Source organism: Lepisosteus oculatus, chromosome 11 (genome assembly GCF_040954835.1).
Source record: "Lepisosteus oculatus isolate fLepOcu1 chromosome 11, fLepOcu1.hap2, whole genome shotgun sequence".
Taxonomy (NCBI): Eukaryota; Metazoa; Chordata; class Actinopteri; order Semionotiformes; family Lepisosteidae; genus Lepisosteus; species Lepisosteus oculatus.
In genome coordinates, this window is record NC_090706.1 from 29965172 (window position 1) to 29982318 (window position 17147).

The window sequence follows — 17147 nt, forward strand, 5'->3', positions numbered from 1 at the left end:
TTTTCCACACCATAAAAACGTTATTGAACATTTTAGATACTTCACATACAACATTTCTGTGTGTTCCCTGGGCTGTGACAGGAGATCACACGCTGGGCTGCAGCTCTCTTGGGTTTCCTCTCCCAGTAGGATCGGAAGCTGTTCTGATTCTGGCAGGAGAGGAATTTCTAGGATTAGATTTGTTATTTTAGGAAATAATGTTTGTTTTATCCCTGAATATTTCTCACAGTGCAGTAGGAAGTGCACCTCTGTCTCTATTTCTCCCCGCTGGCAGTGGGAGCACAGCCTGTCCTCTCTGGGCAGCCAAGTCTGTCTGTGTCCAGTTTCTATGGCCAGGCTGTGGTCACTGAGCTTGTCCTCTCTGGACAGTCAGGTCGGCCTGTGTCCAGTTTCTATGGCCAGGCTGTGGTCACTGAGCCTGTCCTCTCTGGACAGTCAGGTCTGCCTTTGTCCAGTTTCTATGGCCAGGCTGTGGTCACTGAGCCTGTCCTCTCTGGGCAGCCAAGTCTGTCTGTGTCCAGTTTCTATGGCCAGGCTGTGGTCACTGAGCCTGTCCTCTCTGGACAGTCAGGTCTGATTGTGTCCAGTTTATATGGCCAGGCTGTGGTCACTGAGCCTGTCCTCTCTGGACAGTCAGGTCTGTCTGTGTCCAGTTTCTATGGCCAGGCTGTGATCACTGGGGCTGTCCTCTCTGGCTCCTTTCCTCTTCCTGCTCTTTCTCCCAGTGGGTTTCCCTGCAGACGCTCTGATCAAGAAGTGATCGCGACTCGGGCTGAGGGGAGGGACTGAGGGGAGGGGGAGGGCTGGGCCTGCGAGACACACTCTCACACACTCTCTCCGAGCTCCGCGCAGTTCAGCCGCTGCGAGGAAAGTGTCCTTCAGCCAGCGCTGTGCCAGTGTGCTCTTGACGAGGGGACCGGGGTCCATTAGGGGCGGGCAGCACTGAGGACAGCCAGCAGGCCAGGACTGCTCGAGCCTCACGTGCTGCTGGACACAGGAGGGACACCCCGCTGGACACAGCATTGAGACTCCACTGGACACAGGAGGGACACCCCGCTGGACACAGCATTGAGACTCCACTGGACACAGGAGGGACACCCCGCTGCACACAGCATTGAGACTCCACTGGACACAGGAGGGACACCAAACTGCACACAGCATTGAGACTCCACTGGACACAGGAGAGGGATACACCACTGGGCACAGGAGTGAGACTCTGCTGGACACAGGAGTGAGACACCACTAGACGCAGGAGTGAGACACCACTAGACGCAGGAGGGGCACACTGCTGAACACAGGAAAGAGACACCACTGAACACAGGAGGGACACGCCGCTGGATACAGAGGGAAACACACTGCTGAACACAGGTGGGACAGTCTTCTGGACACAGGAGGTACAAGCTATAGGACAGAGGAGTGAGAAACCCCTGGATACAGGAGGGACAGTCTGCTAGACACAGGAGTGAGAAATCACTGGATACTGGGAGGACACAGGACAGCCACACTGCTGGACACAGGAGGGACAGATTGTCGGTGAGTTTGTGCTGAGTGAATTTGCTGTGCGGTGACCAGGGATGTGGAAAGGAGGGGTAGGAGGCAGAAGGAGAGAGAGTCCAGGGAGCGGGGACTGAAAAAAGGGAGCGTTTTTCTGTTTGTTCTTCAGAAGGCCCATTCTGCTTTCAGACACCAGCATGTTTTTCCTGAAAGCAGAAGTTTCTGTCTGTCATGGAGTGAGTAACGAGCGACAGCAACAAGGGAAACTGCTGAATGGGTCTGTGTGTGGGGGCGGCTCATTCCAACTTCGCTTTTGTCCTCTCGCGGACTCACACAGTCTAGTCCACAAAGAAACCCGCCCAAACGCACAATCAGTAAGTATGCACGGTCTCAAAAGACACTCCGGCCCTCTGTAAGAGAAGCACACAGACACATGTACACAGACATGCACACCAACACACACTGACAAAGACCAGCACACACACTGACACGCTACTGTTTATACTGACACACACCAACACACACTGACACACACTCCTGTTTATAGTGACTGACACACACCAACACACACACTGATACACACCAGCATACACTGACACACACCAACACACACTGACACACACTAACACACACTGATATACACTCCTGTTCATACTGAAGCACACAGCCCAACACACACCAACACACACTGACACACACCAATACGCACCATCACACACTGACACACACTCCTGTTTATACTGACACACACCAACATACACACTGACACGTATACTGATATACACCAACACACACCTATACACACCCTACCTACTGTACTTACAGCCCTACTAAACATCCTGAACACAGCCCTACTGACTATACTCACAGTCCTACAGATCGCCCTGAACACAGCCCTACTGACCACCCTGAACACAGCCCTACTGACCACCCTGAACACAGCCCTACTGACTGTACTCACAGCCCCACTGACCAGCAAGGTCAATCACATTGTGGAACTTAAACCAGGGAAACTGTTATTTCCCTTATTCCCTGCTTCTGCAATTTCTGCTCATTGCTTCCTTAAAGAAAGCAATTTACTGCACCAAAGGTCCTCATTAATGGGCAACAAGGATTTCTGAAGCATTATAGGCCAACAACAGAGGCAGAAAATTCATGTAGTCTGCATGGCACAGTGCATCACTTTTCACACTGTCTCTGTCATCCTCACCCCTTCACACAGAGCCTCTATCACCCCTTCACACTGTCTCTGTCATCCTCACCCCTTCACACTGTCTCTGTCATCCTCACCCCTTCACACAGAGCCTCTATCACCCCTTCACACTGTCTCTGTCATCCTCACCCATCCTTACAGGTGAAGGGATACAGGTGCAGTGATTACAGATGTGGAGACACAGGTGCAGTGATTACAGGTGAAGGAGATACAGGTGCAGTGATTACAGATGAGGAGATACAGGTGCAGTGATTACAGGTGAAGGGGATACAGGTGCAGTGATTACAGGTGAAGAGGATACAGGTGCAGTGATTACAGGTGAAGAGGATACAGGTGCAGTGATTACAGGTGAAGGGGATACAGGTGCAGTGATTACAGGTGAGGAGATACAGGTGCAGTGATTACAGGTGAAGGGGATACAGGTGCAGTGATTACAGGTGAAGAGGATACAGGTGCAGTGATTACAGGTGAAGGGGATACAGGTGCAGTGATTACAGGTGAGGAGATACAGGTGCAGTGATTACAGGTGAAGAGGATACAGGTGCAGTGATTACAGGTGAAGGGGATACAGGTACAGTGATTACAGATGAGGAGATACAGGTGCAGTGATTACAGGTGAGGAGATACAGGTGCAGTGATTACAGGTGAAGAGGATACAGGTGCAGTGATTAAAGGTGAAGAGGATACAGGTGCAGTGATTACAGGTGAGGAGATACAGGTGCAGTGATTACAGGTGAAGGGGATACAGGTACAGTGATTACAGGTGAGGAGATACAGGTGCAGTGATTACAGATGAGGAGATACAGGTGCAGTGATTACAGGTGAAGGGGATACAGGTGCAGTGATTACAGGTGAAGAGGATACAGGTGCAGTGATTACAGGTGAAGAGGATACAGGTGCAGTGATTACAGGTGAAGGGGATACAGGTGCAGTGATTACAGGTGAGGAGATACAGGTGCAGTGATTACAGGTGAAGGGGATACAGGTGCAGTGATTACAGGTGAAGAGGATACAGGTGCAGTGATTACAGGTGAAGGGGATACAGGTGCAGTGATTACAGGTGAGGAGATACAGGTGCAGTGATTACAGGTGAAGAGGATACAGGTGCAGTGATTACAGGTGAAGGGGATACAGGTACAGTGATTACAGATGAGGAGATACAGGTGCAGTGATTACAGGTGAGGAGATACAGGTGCAGTGATTACAGGTGAAGAGGATACAGGTGCAGTGATTAAAGGTGAAGAGGATACAGGTGCAGTGATTACAGGTGAGGAGATACAGGTGCAGTGATTACAGGTGAAGGGGATACAGGTACAGTGATTACAGGTGAGGAGATACAGGTGCAGTGATTACAGATGAGGAGATACAGGTGCAGTGATTACAGGTGAGGAGATACAGGTGCAGTGATTACAGGTGAAGAGGATACAGGTGCAGTGATTAAAGGTGAAGAGGATACAGGTGCAGTGATTACAGATGAGGAGATACAGGTGCAGTGATTACAGGTGAGGAGATACAGTTGCAGTGATTACAGGTGAAGGGATACAGGTGCAGTGATTACAGGTGAGGAGATACAGATGCAGTGATTACAGATGAGGAGATACAGGTGCAGTGATTACAGGTGAAGGGGATACAGGTGCAGTGATTACAGGTGAGGGGATACAGGTGCAGTGATTACAGGTGAAGAGGATACAGGTGCAGTGATTACAGGTGAAGGGGATACAGGTGCAGTGATTACAGGTGAAGAGGATACAGGTGCAGTGATTACAGGTGAAGGGGATACAGGTGCAGTGATTACAGGTGAAGAGGATACAGGTGCAGTGATTACAGGTGAGGAGATACAGGTGCAGTGATTACAGGTGAAGAGGATACAGGTGCAGTGATTACAGGTGAGGAGATACAGGTGCAGTGATTACAGGTGAGGAGATACAGGTGCAGTGATTACAGGTGAAGGGGATACAGGTGCAGTGATTACAGGTGAAGAGGATACAGGTGCAGTGATTACAGGTGAGGAGATACAGGTGCAGTGATTACAGGTGAAGGGGATACAGGTGCAGTGATTACAGGTGAAGGGGATACAGGTGCAGTGATTACAGGTGAGGAGATACAGGTGCAGTGATTACAGGTGAAGGAGATATAGTTGATGGGAATACAGCTGGGGTGAACAGTCTCCAGCTTGCTGTGCTGCTGTTTCCTGACCTTGGTAAGAATGTGTCCTCTTGTGAGTACTGCTGTGGAAAGTGTTACAGGGGCGTTACTTCTGCTATCTTATCTGCCCTTGATCTCCTGGAAGAATTGAACAAGCTTCTTTCTGTTTGCCTTTCTAATTCAGACCAAAGCAAAAGCAGCCCGCTCCTCTTACCTTTCAGCATGCTGCACGCAGACGGGGAGAGATTCGTTCCACACAGCCTTGCATGGGTGACAGATCTGTCTTCTTAATTCAATTCAATTCAAGGTGCTTTACTGGCATGACCGATGAGCCAAATCAGTGTTGCAACACAAATACAATTAAAATAAAACGAAAACAAATCTACATTTACAGACAATTACAATAAAGACACAATCATTAAATGTTTACATAAAGACATATGGAGCATTATTGGGAGACAGGCTCGCTGTTCCTCAGGCTGTGACAGGAGGTCACATACTGGGCTGCCAGTTCAACTGAGTTCCCTCCTCCCTCTCCCAGTAGGACTGGGACCTGTTGTGATTCTGGCAGGTGTGGGATTTTGGGATTCCGGGATTAGCTGTGTAAATTTGGGGAAGACTGTTTCTCTAAAATCAGAATATTTGTCGCAGTTCAGTAGGAAGTGCACCTCTGTCTCTATTTCTCCCCGCTGGCAGTGGGAGCACAGCCTGTCCTCTCTGGGCAGCCAGGTCTCCCTGTGTCGCCCAGTTTCTATGGCCAGGCTGTGCTCAATGAGCCTGTACTTCGTCAGGGTCAGTTCCTGTTTGCTGTTATTTATCTTAGTTAGATATTTGGCTAGTGTGTATTTTCTGTTTAGGATTCTGCAGCATTCCAGTTTATGCTGAGACTGTTTGTGTGTGTCCCAGTGTGTGAGATATTGTTTGATCTGTGCTGTGACTCGCTTGGGTCTGAGTTGTGATGCTCTAGCAGTGCTGTCCTGAGGCTGGCTGGTGTCGGTGTGGCTTGGGCCAGTGAGCCTCAGGACCAGCTGGCTCAGAGGGCTCTTTGTTGGGCTCAGCTCTTGACTCACCCTCTCTCTATCTCGCCCTACTCCTGCACGCTTTTGGGGTCACCTTATAACAACCAGGTTTTAAGGTTTTTAAAGACGTGAAACCCTTGTCACTGAAGAAGGAACGACTGGATTTAAAAAAATGATTTGAAAGTCATATTATTAGTAATTGGTGTCGCTGAGGTGATGCCAAAGTTTCCATTAATGTGGGACTTGTTTCGGCTGATTAACTGAGCAAATAAATCAGAGGATTACTTTTTCCTTCTGCTTCAGCCAAGATCTGTTTGCACTGTGACAGTCTCCTTGCAGGACAGGAACAGGCTGGTGAAAACAGCTCCCGGGGGTTTTAAATGTGTTGACTTTTGCCAGAACAAACAGTCTGACCCCCCAAGCAGGCAGGTCTGCAGGTGCTGTAAGGAGCTGAGAGAGGGTGGGAGCCTGACTGCTTGCCCACCGGAAGAGACTTTCAGCGGAGGTGTGTTCAGCGCACAATGCTGGTCACAGGCGAGAGGAGGCTTGCTGTTTGCTCTGTTTTCTTGAAAAAAGCCAGGGTATCGGCTGCAATAACATTGGTGGGCTGCTTGTTCCATGCTCCCACCACCCTTTGTGTAAAGAAGTGTGTCTTGTGCCCTTATACTCAGTTGCATGTCCAGTGCTTTCCATTTCTGTCCGACAGTCATTTTGAATTTATTTTAATTATTAAAATTTCAAAATGTAAAAGTGAATTATTAAAAAATATATATTTTTAAAGTTTGTCATAATAAGAGTAATATAGGCAGCACGGTGGAACAGTAGTTGGCATTGCTGCCTTGCAGCACTGTGGCTCTGGGTTCAATTCTGGCTGTTCTGTCTGTGTGGAGTGTGTATGTTATCCTACTGTTTGTGTGGGTATCCTCTAGGTGCTCCAGCTTCTTCCCCCAGTCTGTGATGTCCAGGTGCACCCTGCCTAATGCCTGTTGCCTTCTGGGATAGTCTCTGGCTCCACCGTGACCCTGTATTGGCAGATGGCTGGATAGTGACAATAATGGTAACACACCATATTAACATTACAGCGAGGCCCTGTGTCCTTCTTCCTTCTTTGCTTCCGAGTTCCTCTCCCATCCTGTCAGCCCAGCACGACACCTACTGTATCCCTCTGTTATTATCAACAGGTCCGGCAGCCGTGGGGAAGTCTGCAGGAGCTGGGAGGCTGACAAGAGCGCCCCCTGTCTCCCAGGAGCAGGTCTGTCGCCTCTGCAGCAACCTGACAAACGCTCTGCCCCCCCCCCACTTCCTACTTCCTCCACACCTGCAAGCCTCACGATTGCCGGTGAAGTCACTCAGCGTCCTGGTGAGTTTTCAGGCCTTGTGGAGGCCTGCTGCTCTTCTCAGGCTGTTCCAGGTCCAGGAGCGCCAGCAGCCCCATGTCTGTGCCAGCGGCGCGGTCAGGGGAGTATGGACTGTAGCCACAACAGCAGCTGCTCTGGGGCGCCCCCTGCTGGCCACTCCATGCTCTCCACGCTGCTGCTGTCCGTGGTGCTGGCGGCGATCATCGGCCTGACCGTCTGCGGCAACGTGGTGGTGTTCCTGGCGGTGGGCGTGAGCCGCAAGCTGCGCAGCGTCACCAACTGCTTCATCGTGTCGCTGGCCGTGACCGACCTGCTGCTGGGGCTGCTGGTGCTGCCCTTCTCCGCCGTGCAGGAGCTGAACGGCGACTGGCCCTTCGGCGCCACCTTCTGCAACATCTACATCAGCCTGGACGTCATGCTGTGCACCGCCTCCATCCTCAACCTCTTCATCATCAGCCTGGACCGCTACTTCGCCGTCACCGCGCCGCTGCGCTACTCCGCCCTGGTCACGCCGGGCCGCGTGGCCGCCGTCATCACCCTGATCTGGGCCGTGTCGCTCATGGTGTCCTTCCTGCCCATCCACCTGGGCTGGAACACGCCCGACTTCAGCGTGCAGAACAAGGGCCGGGGCGACCCGCAGGACGAATGCCGCTTCGAGCTGAACCGCGGCTACGTGCTGGTGGACGCTTTCGGCACCTTCTACCTGCCCCTGGCGGTCATGTGCGCCACCTACTACCGCATCTTCAAGATCGCGCGGGAGCAGGCCAAGCGCATCAACATCGCCACTTCCTGCTGCGCCGCCGCCGCCTCCTCCTCCTCCCCCCTCGCGGCGCACGGCCCCCCACCCGCCATCCGCGAGCACAAGGCCACCGTCACGCTGGCTGCCGTCCTGGGGGCCTTCATCGTCTGCTGGTTCCCCTACTTCACCTTGTTCACCATCATGGGGCTGCGGGAGGGCAGCGTGCCCAAGACCGCCTACACCATCGTGCTCTGGCTGGGCTACGTCAACTCCGCCATCAACCCCATCCTGTACGCCGCCTTGAACCGCGACTTCCGCAACGCCTATGGCCGCCTGCTGCGCTGCCGGCGGGTGGCCCCGGCCCCCGCTGTGTCCCACCCGCCGCATGGCCAGGCAGACCCGCTGTGGGGCAACTTGCAAGGTCACAGTCCAGGCTGCAAGGAGGGCCTGACGGAGGAGAGTGGCCTCATGCTCCAAGAGAGGAACGGCAACGCCATCGCCAGCAGGGACAGGTAAGGACCCCGCCCCTGGAGCAACACCACATCATGCCACACCCCTCACACCTCCGCCTCTCAGACTCCGCCCCTCTTACGCAGCTCCAACAGACCCTGCCTCTCAGACTCCGCCCCTCTTACACAGCTCCAACAGGCCCTGCCTCTCAGACTCCGCCCCTCTTACACAGCTCCAACAGACCCTGCCTCTCAGACTCCGCCCCTCTTACACAGCTCCAGCCGGCCCTGCCTCTCAGACTCCGCCCCTCTTACACAGCTCCAGCCGGCCCTGCCTCTCAGACTCCACCCCTCTTACACAGCTCCAGCCGGCCCTGCCTCTCAGACTCCGCCCCTCTTACACAGCTCCAGCCGGCCCTGCCTCTCAGACTCCGCCCCTCTTACACAGCTCCAGCCGGCCCTGCCTCTCAGACTCCGCCCCTCTTACACAGCTCCACTTCCTGACCTCAGTCCTCACTGGGCTCAGTTAATTCATCATCCAGGACTGAAGTGGCCCTTAGGTGCCTGATTAGTCCTCAGAAGTTTGCACCTTTGCTTTAGTGCTCTTTTCAGTACCCAACCCAAGAGCCGTCTGTCCCGGGACAGGACCACCGCATCCTTGCCCGTCTGGGCTGTGGGGTTGGGTTCTGGGTGCACAGCTGTCCCCTGCCAGATCAGGAGGCTCAGGGGGTTGTTGGAGCACCTCCAAGCAGCAGGAGAATTCCTCTCTGGGAGGGTCGCCAGAAGGGCTGAGGCAGCGCTAGAAGGCCCTAGACGCGGTGCGGTGCTTCAGGGGAAAGTCACAATGTGCAGATGACAGCCGTGTCTGAAAAATGAGCGACTCCCAAGCGCGGGTCACTGCCGCCTGGGCTTGAGAAAACCAAGGAGCGCAGCTGTCAGAGCGGAGGGGCTCAGGGAACGGTGCCGCCAGCCAGCGCCGGCGCACATGAGAGCCAGCTGCTTCCCAGCGCAAGCCGAGATGTCGGTGCGGCGCTCCGCCGCCCTGTGTGTGTGTGTCTGGGGGTGTCCGGGGCGGAGCTGTGCCGATCACCCCTCTGTCACGATTCGAATCCCTCCCCCTTAAGGGCCCTCCGGCTCGTTCGCATTGTACCCGATCTCCTGCACCGGCCTCCTGCTCCAGTCTCCCCTTTAAAAGCCAGACGCTCCCACTGTCCCAGGCTCAGTATTGGCAGATGGACGCCACAAGGCTTGCCTGTTTTCCGGGTTGTCCGAAGGCTGGCCTTTTCCCCGCCATCCTGACCATCTGCGTCCAGGGCTGGGAGTGTCTGCTCGCGTTACCCCCCCTTCATTCCCCCGACCCCTCGCCGGATCTCGCTCCGGCTTTTAACTCCGTTAGTCTTTGTCGGGATGGTTCACCTGGTTTTGGACTTTGGCTTCACTCTGGAAATTCTCACGGACTCCCTTGGACTAGTGTGCCTTGGACCCCCCCCCGAACACCAGCGCACCTTGGACACGCCCCCTGTTTTCCTTCCGGTCCGTGTCCTGTCCTCGCCGTTTTCCCCGTGTTTTCTCACTCCTCTCCGGGTCCTGGAGGAGCGCTCCGTGACACCCTCGCCCGCCCCCTGCTCTGTGTGTTGCAGCTCGGGGTCCCTCCCGTAGAGGCGCGGCGCCCAGCAGCCCGGAGCCCCGGCCCCTCCGGCGTCGCAGAGCGAGGAGCTCCCAGAGGAGCAGGAGGAAACCAGCAGGGGCTGGCGGTGAGCACTCCTCACAGCACACTGCTCTCACACTCCCCACTCACTCCTCACAGCGCACTCCCCACTCACTCCTCACAGCACACTGCTCTCACACTCCCCACTCACTCCTCACAGCACACTGCTCTCACACTCCCCACTCACTCCTCATAGCACACTCTCCACTCACTCCTCACAGCGCACTCCCCACTCACTCCTCACAGTGCACTCCTCATAACACAGAACACACAAGAACAAGTCTGTTCATCCACAGCAGCTGAGACACGAGTGTGTTACAGCAGCAGCTTCGCTAGGTGTTCACAGACAGGTGTGTGGCAGCCGCCCAGCCCACAGCACAGTCTGGACTCTCACGTGCCCACCACCACCTGTAGACCCCTGAGGCTGTCTGAATTGACATATTAATTAGGTCTGCCTGTGATGCACCAGAACCACATGTACCAACAAGCATGCCTCTTGCAAAGAAGTATACACCAGTCAGTCTTCTTTCCTACAGTCAAAAATACTAGGAAATATGAGATTCAAGTTTGCTATTACTTTCCAACGCTCATGAATTAAAAGCCATACCATGTGCTGGGCCATTCTTTCCTGCTTAGACAGGATGGGTCACTCCTATGGAATATACTATTCTCTAATTGCCTTTTAGCAGTAATATGCAATGTAATAAGCAATTGAACAACCCTTCACACTGCTTGCATCTCAAGGAGTCACCATTGCTACATGGGAAATAATATTTATATCTTGAGCCAGTACTGTATGTGTACGATAATAGCCATGTAGCATATATATGTAGGTGCTTATTCTATATACTGTAAGAGCTCCTTTCATAAAGAGCATAAGGTTACAAATGAAGGAAGGGCATTCAGCCCACTCAGCCTGTTTGATCTTGAGTAGCTAATTGATCCAAAAATCTCAACCATCTGTTTCTTGAAAGACACAACAGTATCAGCTTCAACGGGGCTGGGTCTGCTCACTCTCTGAGACTGATCCCCTGTGTCCAGGCGCCAGGCATTGCGGAGGGGAACCCGGAGTGATCCTGCCAGGCTCTGGGCGCCAGGCTGCGAGAGAGCCCCATCCATTCACAGCAGGGACCGGACCCGGCATGTCTGAACAGTGGAGAAAACTCCGCTGAGTCTGGAGACGCCAGCAGGGGACAGACGATCACAGGACAGTGTGGCTGTGGCTGATTTCCTCTGAGAGAGACAGAAAAAGGCGGGATTCAGGACATGAGACGCAGGGCCCAGAGGTCGAATCAGAGACGTGAATCAGAGCTGTGAGACACTGGACCCAGAGGTCGAATCAGAGACATGAGACACAGAGCCCAGAGGTCGAATCAGAGACGTGAATCAGAGCTGTGAGACACTGGACCCAGAGGTCGAAGCAGAGACATGAGACACAGGGCCCAGAGGTCGAATCAGAGACATGAGACACAGGGCCCAGAGGTCGAATCAGAGACACGAGACACAGGGCCCAGAGGTCGAATCAGAGCTGTGAGACACAGGGCCCAGAGGTCGAATCAGAGACATGAGACTCTGGGCCCAGAGGTCGAATCAGAGCTGTGAGACACAGGGCCCAGAGGTCGAATCAGAGACATGAGACACAGGGCCCAGAGGTCGAATCAGAGACACGAGACACAGGGCCCAGAGGTCGAATCAGAGACACGAGACACAGGGCCCAGAGGTCGAATCAGAGACATGAGACACAGGGCCCAGAGGTCGAATCAGAGACACGAGACACAGGGCCCAGAGGTCGAATCAGAGACACGAGACACAGGGCCCAGAGGTCGAATCAGATCAGAACTCTGAAATACTTTAATGAAACAAGGACTACGCACGCTGATACACTCCCCTCTCTGATACACTCACTTCAAGAACTCTAGGTAATGTGTTTGTGTTTAAAAATTTTCTTGGACTGGCAATTAATATATTGTGGTTGCTTGAACACTGGATTTTCCACTGGGTTGTTGAAGTATCGATTCTGTCTGTCAAGGTTTCTGTCTGGCTGGCCACACACACAACCTTTAAATCAAGGGTGTCACACTCTGTTGTTGGGGTACCTGGTGACTTCAGGTTTTTTGTCCAATCTGAGTAGTCAATTAAACAATTAAGCTAATCAGTTCCCTAATTAGACATACAAAGGATTTTTCTTAAGTTTCCAGGCTGAAAAAATGCACTTCAACAAAAGTACAATTACCTCCAAAGCACCTACCTGGTTGAATGTATTAACAGAGATGGTGTTAATTAGATGAGTACCAGCTTGAATAAAAAAACGAAAACACCAGATTCTCCAGGAGCTGTGTTTCACAGTAAATAATCTGCTCAGGCCTAAGGTACCACAGAACAAAAAATCTTATTTTCTGTTACCTTAACTTAACTTAAAGTAACCTTAATAAATTAGGATAAATTAACGCATACCTTAATTTATTATTTGTACTTTGTGGGTGTAATGTTTCACTTGCTCTGTATTCTGTACTATATTTGCTGAGAATAAAGTTTTGCAGATGTGTGGTCTGGTGTGATGATCAGTGCTGCTGCCTCTCAGCACCAGGCCCTGGGTTTGATTCTGGACCAGCAATCCTTTTGTGTGGAGTTTGCATGTTCCACATGTGATCCTGAGGGTTTTCTCCCATCTGCCACAGACACGTTTCACGTTGTTTAGAGAGCACGATCTCTGGCTAATGTAGGGATTTATGAATATCTAAAGACCGTGTGTTCAATTCATATCATATGTGGGAGGACACAAGTGCAATGAAATACAAATACAAACACAAAACAGCAGCAGCAAAAACAAAGTTAAATAACATACAACTTAAATACAAATCAGCACATCAGCACAAGCCGTGTGCAAAAATAACACCAGTGTGAGTCAGAGGTAGAGGCAGAATTTAGCGATCTGACAGCTAGTGGGGGCTACAAACAGCGCCACCCGGTGTTCACACTTTGTACACACAGGTGCCAGGTTGCAGATTTCTTCCTGCAGAGCCGGAGCTCAGACCCTCAGCACAGAGGCAGTGAGGACTGCAGGCCCGTCCTCAGCTGTCAAGAGGTAGAAAACGAGTTTCCTGGGCTGGGCTCTCCAGGTGAAGAACAGCATCGTCTCACCAGGAGCTTCTGGGAGAGCAATACTGCCTCTCTCCAGCCCTGCCCTTGCCGACCCAGTGAATCTGTGAACCTGATAGGCCACAGTCCCAGAACCCTGGGTCACTGGAGTCTCCACACTGTCTCCGTCCTCTCCCAGTGACCCAGCAACACCAGTGTCCAACACACTCCAGGAACTGGGAGCACTGGAGTCTCCACACTGTCTCCGTCCTCTCCCAGTGACCCAGCAACACCAGTGTCCAACACACTGCAGGAACTGGGAGCACTGGAGTCTCCACACTGTCTCTATCCTCTCACAGTGACCCAGCAACACCAGTGTCCAACACACTGCAGGAACTGGGAGCACTGGAGTCTCCACACTGTCTCTATCCTCTCACAGTGACCCAGCAACAACAGTGTCCAACACACTCCAGGAACTGGGAGCACTGGAGTCTCCACACTGTCTCTATCCTCTCACAGTGACCCAGCAACACCAGTGTCCAACACACTGCAGGAACTGGGAGCACTGGAGTCTCCACACTGTCTCCGTCCTCTCCCAGTGACCCAGCAACACCAGTGTCCAACACACTGCAGGAACTGGGAGCACTGGAGTCTCCACACTGTCTCTATCCTCTCACAGTGACCCAGCAACACCAGTGTCCAACACACTGCAGGAACTGGGAGCACTGGAGTCTCCACACTGTCTCCGTCCTCTCCCAGTGACCCAGCAACACCAGTGTCCAACACACTGCAGGAACTGGGAGCACTGGAGTCTCCACACTGTCTCCGTCCTCTCCCAGTGACCCAGCAACACCAGTGTCCAACACACTGCAGGAACTGGGAGCACTGGAGTCTCCACACTGTCTCCGTCCTCTCCCAGTGACCGCTCCTAAAGGTAAAAATGCAGTTTAAAGCTCCTTAGAGGGTACAGAGATGGTCATGGTTTGCATAACATACAAATAGGATCCGTTTGTGGTCAAAGCTATAGGCTTGTGCTGAGATGGGAACGAGCAGGTTACCGAGCGGTAAAATCTGGAAGATAGGTAGAAAAAGTGCTGTTGTGTTACCTGATTATTTCAATTTTCCTCTTGTACACTGGAGGATTGTGGTGCAGAATCAAGAAGCTGAAATGATCATGGTTTGAGTAGTCAATAATAGCTTCTTAAGACGTGACTCTCAGACGTGACTTACTTTGTCTATCTTTTCAAAACAGCTAGGATGTAATGAAGAGAACAGAATTAACAGGACCCCCCAGAAAAGTCTGATCCCAATATGGTAACTTTTCATAGAGTTTTTTTTTTTTTAAATGTCAAAATCTGGAGTCTAAAAGGCATGTATGGAGAGTGTATAACTCTGCAGAAAGAAATTGAACCCAGGGCCCCAGCCCTAAAACACGGTAATGCTAATCTGTAAACACGGTGCTACATGTCTTCTTACACGTGCTTATTTAAGGATATACAAGACATTTCAGACTAAACGGTTATTAAATAAGAAGGAAGAGAACTCTTTATAGATAGTGTAAAAGGAGCTACAAGAGAATAAAGATAATGAACATGCTGAGATACAGATGCCACAAATCTATGCAGAGGGTTGGTTTGTGGAGCGGAAAACAGGAAGCAGGAAGCTGTCTCAGCGGGCGAAACCTTCATCGAGACAGATGGTGTACCGCTGTCGCTCCTGGATTAGAGCAACACTTCAGACTGCGGTTTAGTTAGTAAAGAAGTAAAACAAGCCCTGGTCCGAGTGTGTGTGTGCGCCCTGTGATAAACTGGCGTCCTGGCCAGTCGGTACCCCATATTCTGTCCGTTGCTTGCTGGGATAGGCTCCGGTTCCCCCGTGACCCTGAACTGGATGGATAGTAAACTAGCTCAGTTTACAATTAAATCTGAAACTATGGGACGTAGAAACGCTGATGTGAAAATGAGACAGAAATCATTTATTTTGCAGAATTAAAGCACATTAAATTTAACATGTATAATTGCAAAACGAGTCATGCGTTAAGTAGAAACGTGCTCTGTACGTGTTACTATACCTATACACTGGTGGTGGTGGAGGGGAGTCCCTATTACCTGTAAAGCGCTTTGAGTGGAGTATCCAGAAAAGCGCTACATAAGTGTAAGCAATTATTATTATTATTATTATTATTATTATTATTATTATAATACCACATTCTCTAGCCATCACATGGGTTAGTCTGAGCCCTAGTGGGATACGCGTTACAGGGTTTTATATATTCGTCTATGTGCAAAAGCGAGCACCATGCTTATGTAGAAAAAGGCTTGTATTTAAAACAGATGGGAGTTATGTTCCGACTTTGCAACTCTCCAGCAGTAGTTTTCTTATTTAAAAAATGTCGTGTTCAATGTAATAATCCGAACGAGGTCCAAACAACGGAGCGAGGGCAGGGACGATAAAGGGGTATTTAATACAGACCCCAGACACAGCTTTAGCCTTTCGGGCAGAGTTCGTGCCACAGCTGGGTTTCCGTAGTGTAGTGGTTATCACGTTCGCCTCACACGCGAAAGGTCCCCGGTTCGAAACCGGGCGGGAACAGCTGCTTTTATTTTATTACCCCTATGGAATGTGAAGTAACTCTTCCTATTAAACAAGAAATACATTAATCGTGCGTGTGAAATATGAATTTGATCCGGCATCATAATTTCCGGTGTGACATAGATTTTCGGGGGAGAATAGAAGGCAACATTTGAACATCTCATCGGAAATTAACTATAAAACCAGTAGCACAAAGTGTTGGAGGGAGAGTCGAGGAGGTTTCCGTAGTGTAGTGGTTATCACGTTCGCCTAACACGCGAAAGGTCCTCGGTTCGAAACCGGGCGGAAACACTTTTTTTGTTTGTTTTGCTGAGAAGCCTTGTAGAAGGCGCTTTTAAAATTGAATTTGAACCGTATTTCGAAGCTCAGTTCGAGCTCCAGTACCTTGAATAGCAGCGAAATGTGCTCGGTAGAGTATGTTGCTCCGTTGTCAAATATATACATTTCAAATATAGGCCTGTTTTGTTTTTAATGTTTTTTTAATAGTACCGTTATAAAATGTTCTCGTTTCCCCAGAAGTATAATTGTTAAGTACCGTTGCTGAAGTGTAATGCTGTTATATACCACTTAGACGCGTCACAGCTGTGTCAATTGCATTGAATTGTACTTCACAACTTTTACGTTTTAGAAGATTGAGGATAATTCTGTAATTTATATATTTCCAAAAAGATTGAGTTTTTTTCGTTTTTTAAAGTGCCATGATAAGAAAATGGTTCAGTGTCCCGTGTTTGAAGAGGTTAAATCTGAGAACATTCATAAATATGCCTTTGAGAAAGATTTAAAAATATACTGTAATTGTTTTTTCGGAATTGTATGATAAAAAAATTCCATATATATATCAAACGTTATCACATAAAGATATTAATTGTATTAATAGTGTGATCTACTACTGATATCGAATACAACAGCACTAAGTTTCCGTAGTGTAGTGGTTATCACGTTCGCCTCACACGCGAAAGGTCCCCGGTTCGAAACCGGGCGGGAACAATTTTTTTTTTTTTAGAGAAAAATATCAAACACTCAATTAAATAATTTTCTAATTTAGTTAGAATTTAGCATTGTAATGTCCAATTTTAGGAGTTTGAAATGTTTTTAATTAAAAAAATAAAACCCACTACCTCTGCTGCACTGACTTAAATACTGACTGTTTATGTTTGAAGAGAACTACAAAACATCTTAAGATCTTTAAACGGGAAGGGTGAAACCAACACAAAAACATTTACAGCTCAAATTATTCCTAACTCGCCACAGGCGAGGACGACTGCAAGGGAAACAATCTCAGCGCCGGGCCCTGCTCCAGCTGCCCGGCAGCTCTGTATCCAGAATGCACCGCGGACCCTCGCCTGCTCTTT

At 50.4% G+C, this 17147-nt stretch overlaps 1 protein-coding gene and 3 non-coding genes across 5 annotated transcripts; all 4 read left to right on the forward strand.

Annotated features, from left to right (window-relative positions):
* Positions 1-850: 850 nt before the first annotated feature.
* Positions 851-12725, forward strand: LOC102686950 (histamine H2 receptor-like). 2 transcript variants are annotated; one of them, XM_069196080.1, is made up of 4 exons: positions 851-1868; positions 7053-8480; positions 10058-10171; positions 11100-12725. In XM_069196080.1, exons 2-3 carry the CDS (start codon positions 7336-7338, stop codon positions 10074-10076), a joined length of 1164 nt encoding a protein of 387 aa, XP_069052181.1. In that variant the 5' UTR covers positions 851-1868; positions 7053-7335; the 3' UTR covers positions 10077-10171; positions 11100-12725. The 2 variants fall into 2 exon arrangements, with proteins under 2 accessions (XP_069052181.1, XP_069052182.1); XM_069196081.1 differs by having other exon boundaries at positions 851-1533.
* Positions 12726-15722: 2997 nt separating this feature from the next.
* trnav-cac (transfer RNA valine (anticodon CAC)) lies at positions 15723-15795 on the forward strand. The gene has a single exon. It is a non-coding gene; the product is annotated as a tRNA-Val (tRNA).
* A 218-nt stretch (positions 15796-16013) lies between these two features.
* Positions 16014-16086, forward strand: trnav-aac (transfer RNA valine (anticodon AAC)). The gene has a single exon. It is a non-coding gene; the product is annotated as a tRNA-Val (tRNA).
* Positions 16087-16709: 623 nt separating this feature from the next.
* On the forward strand, positions 16710-16782 carry trnav-cac (transfer RNA valine (anticodon CAC)). Its single transcript has one exon. It is a non-coding gene; the product is annotated as a tRNA-Val (tRNA).
* The last annotated feature ends 365 nt before the right edge of the window (positions 16783-17147 follow it).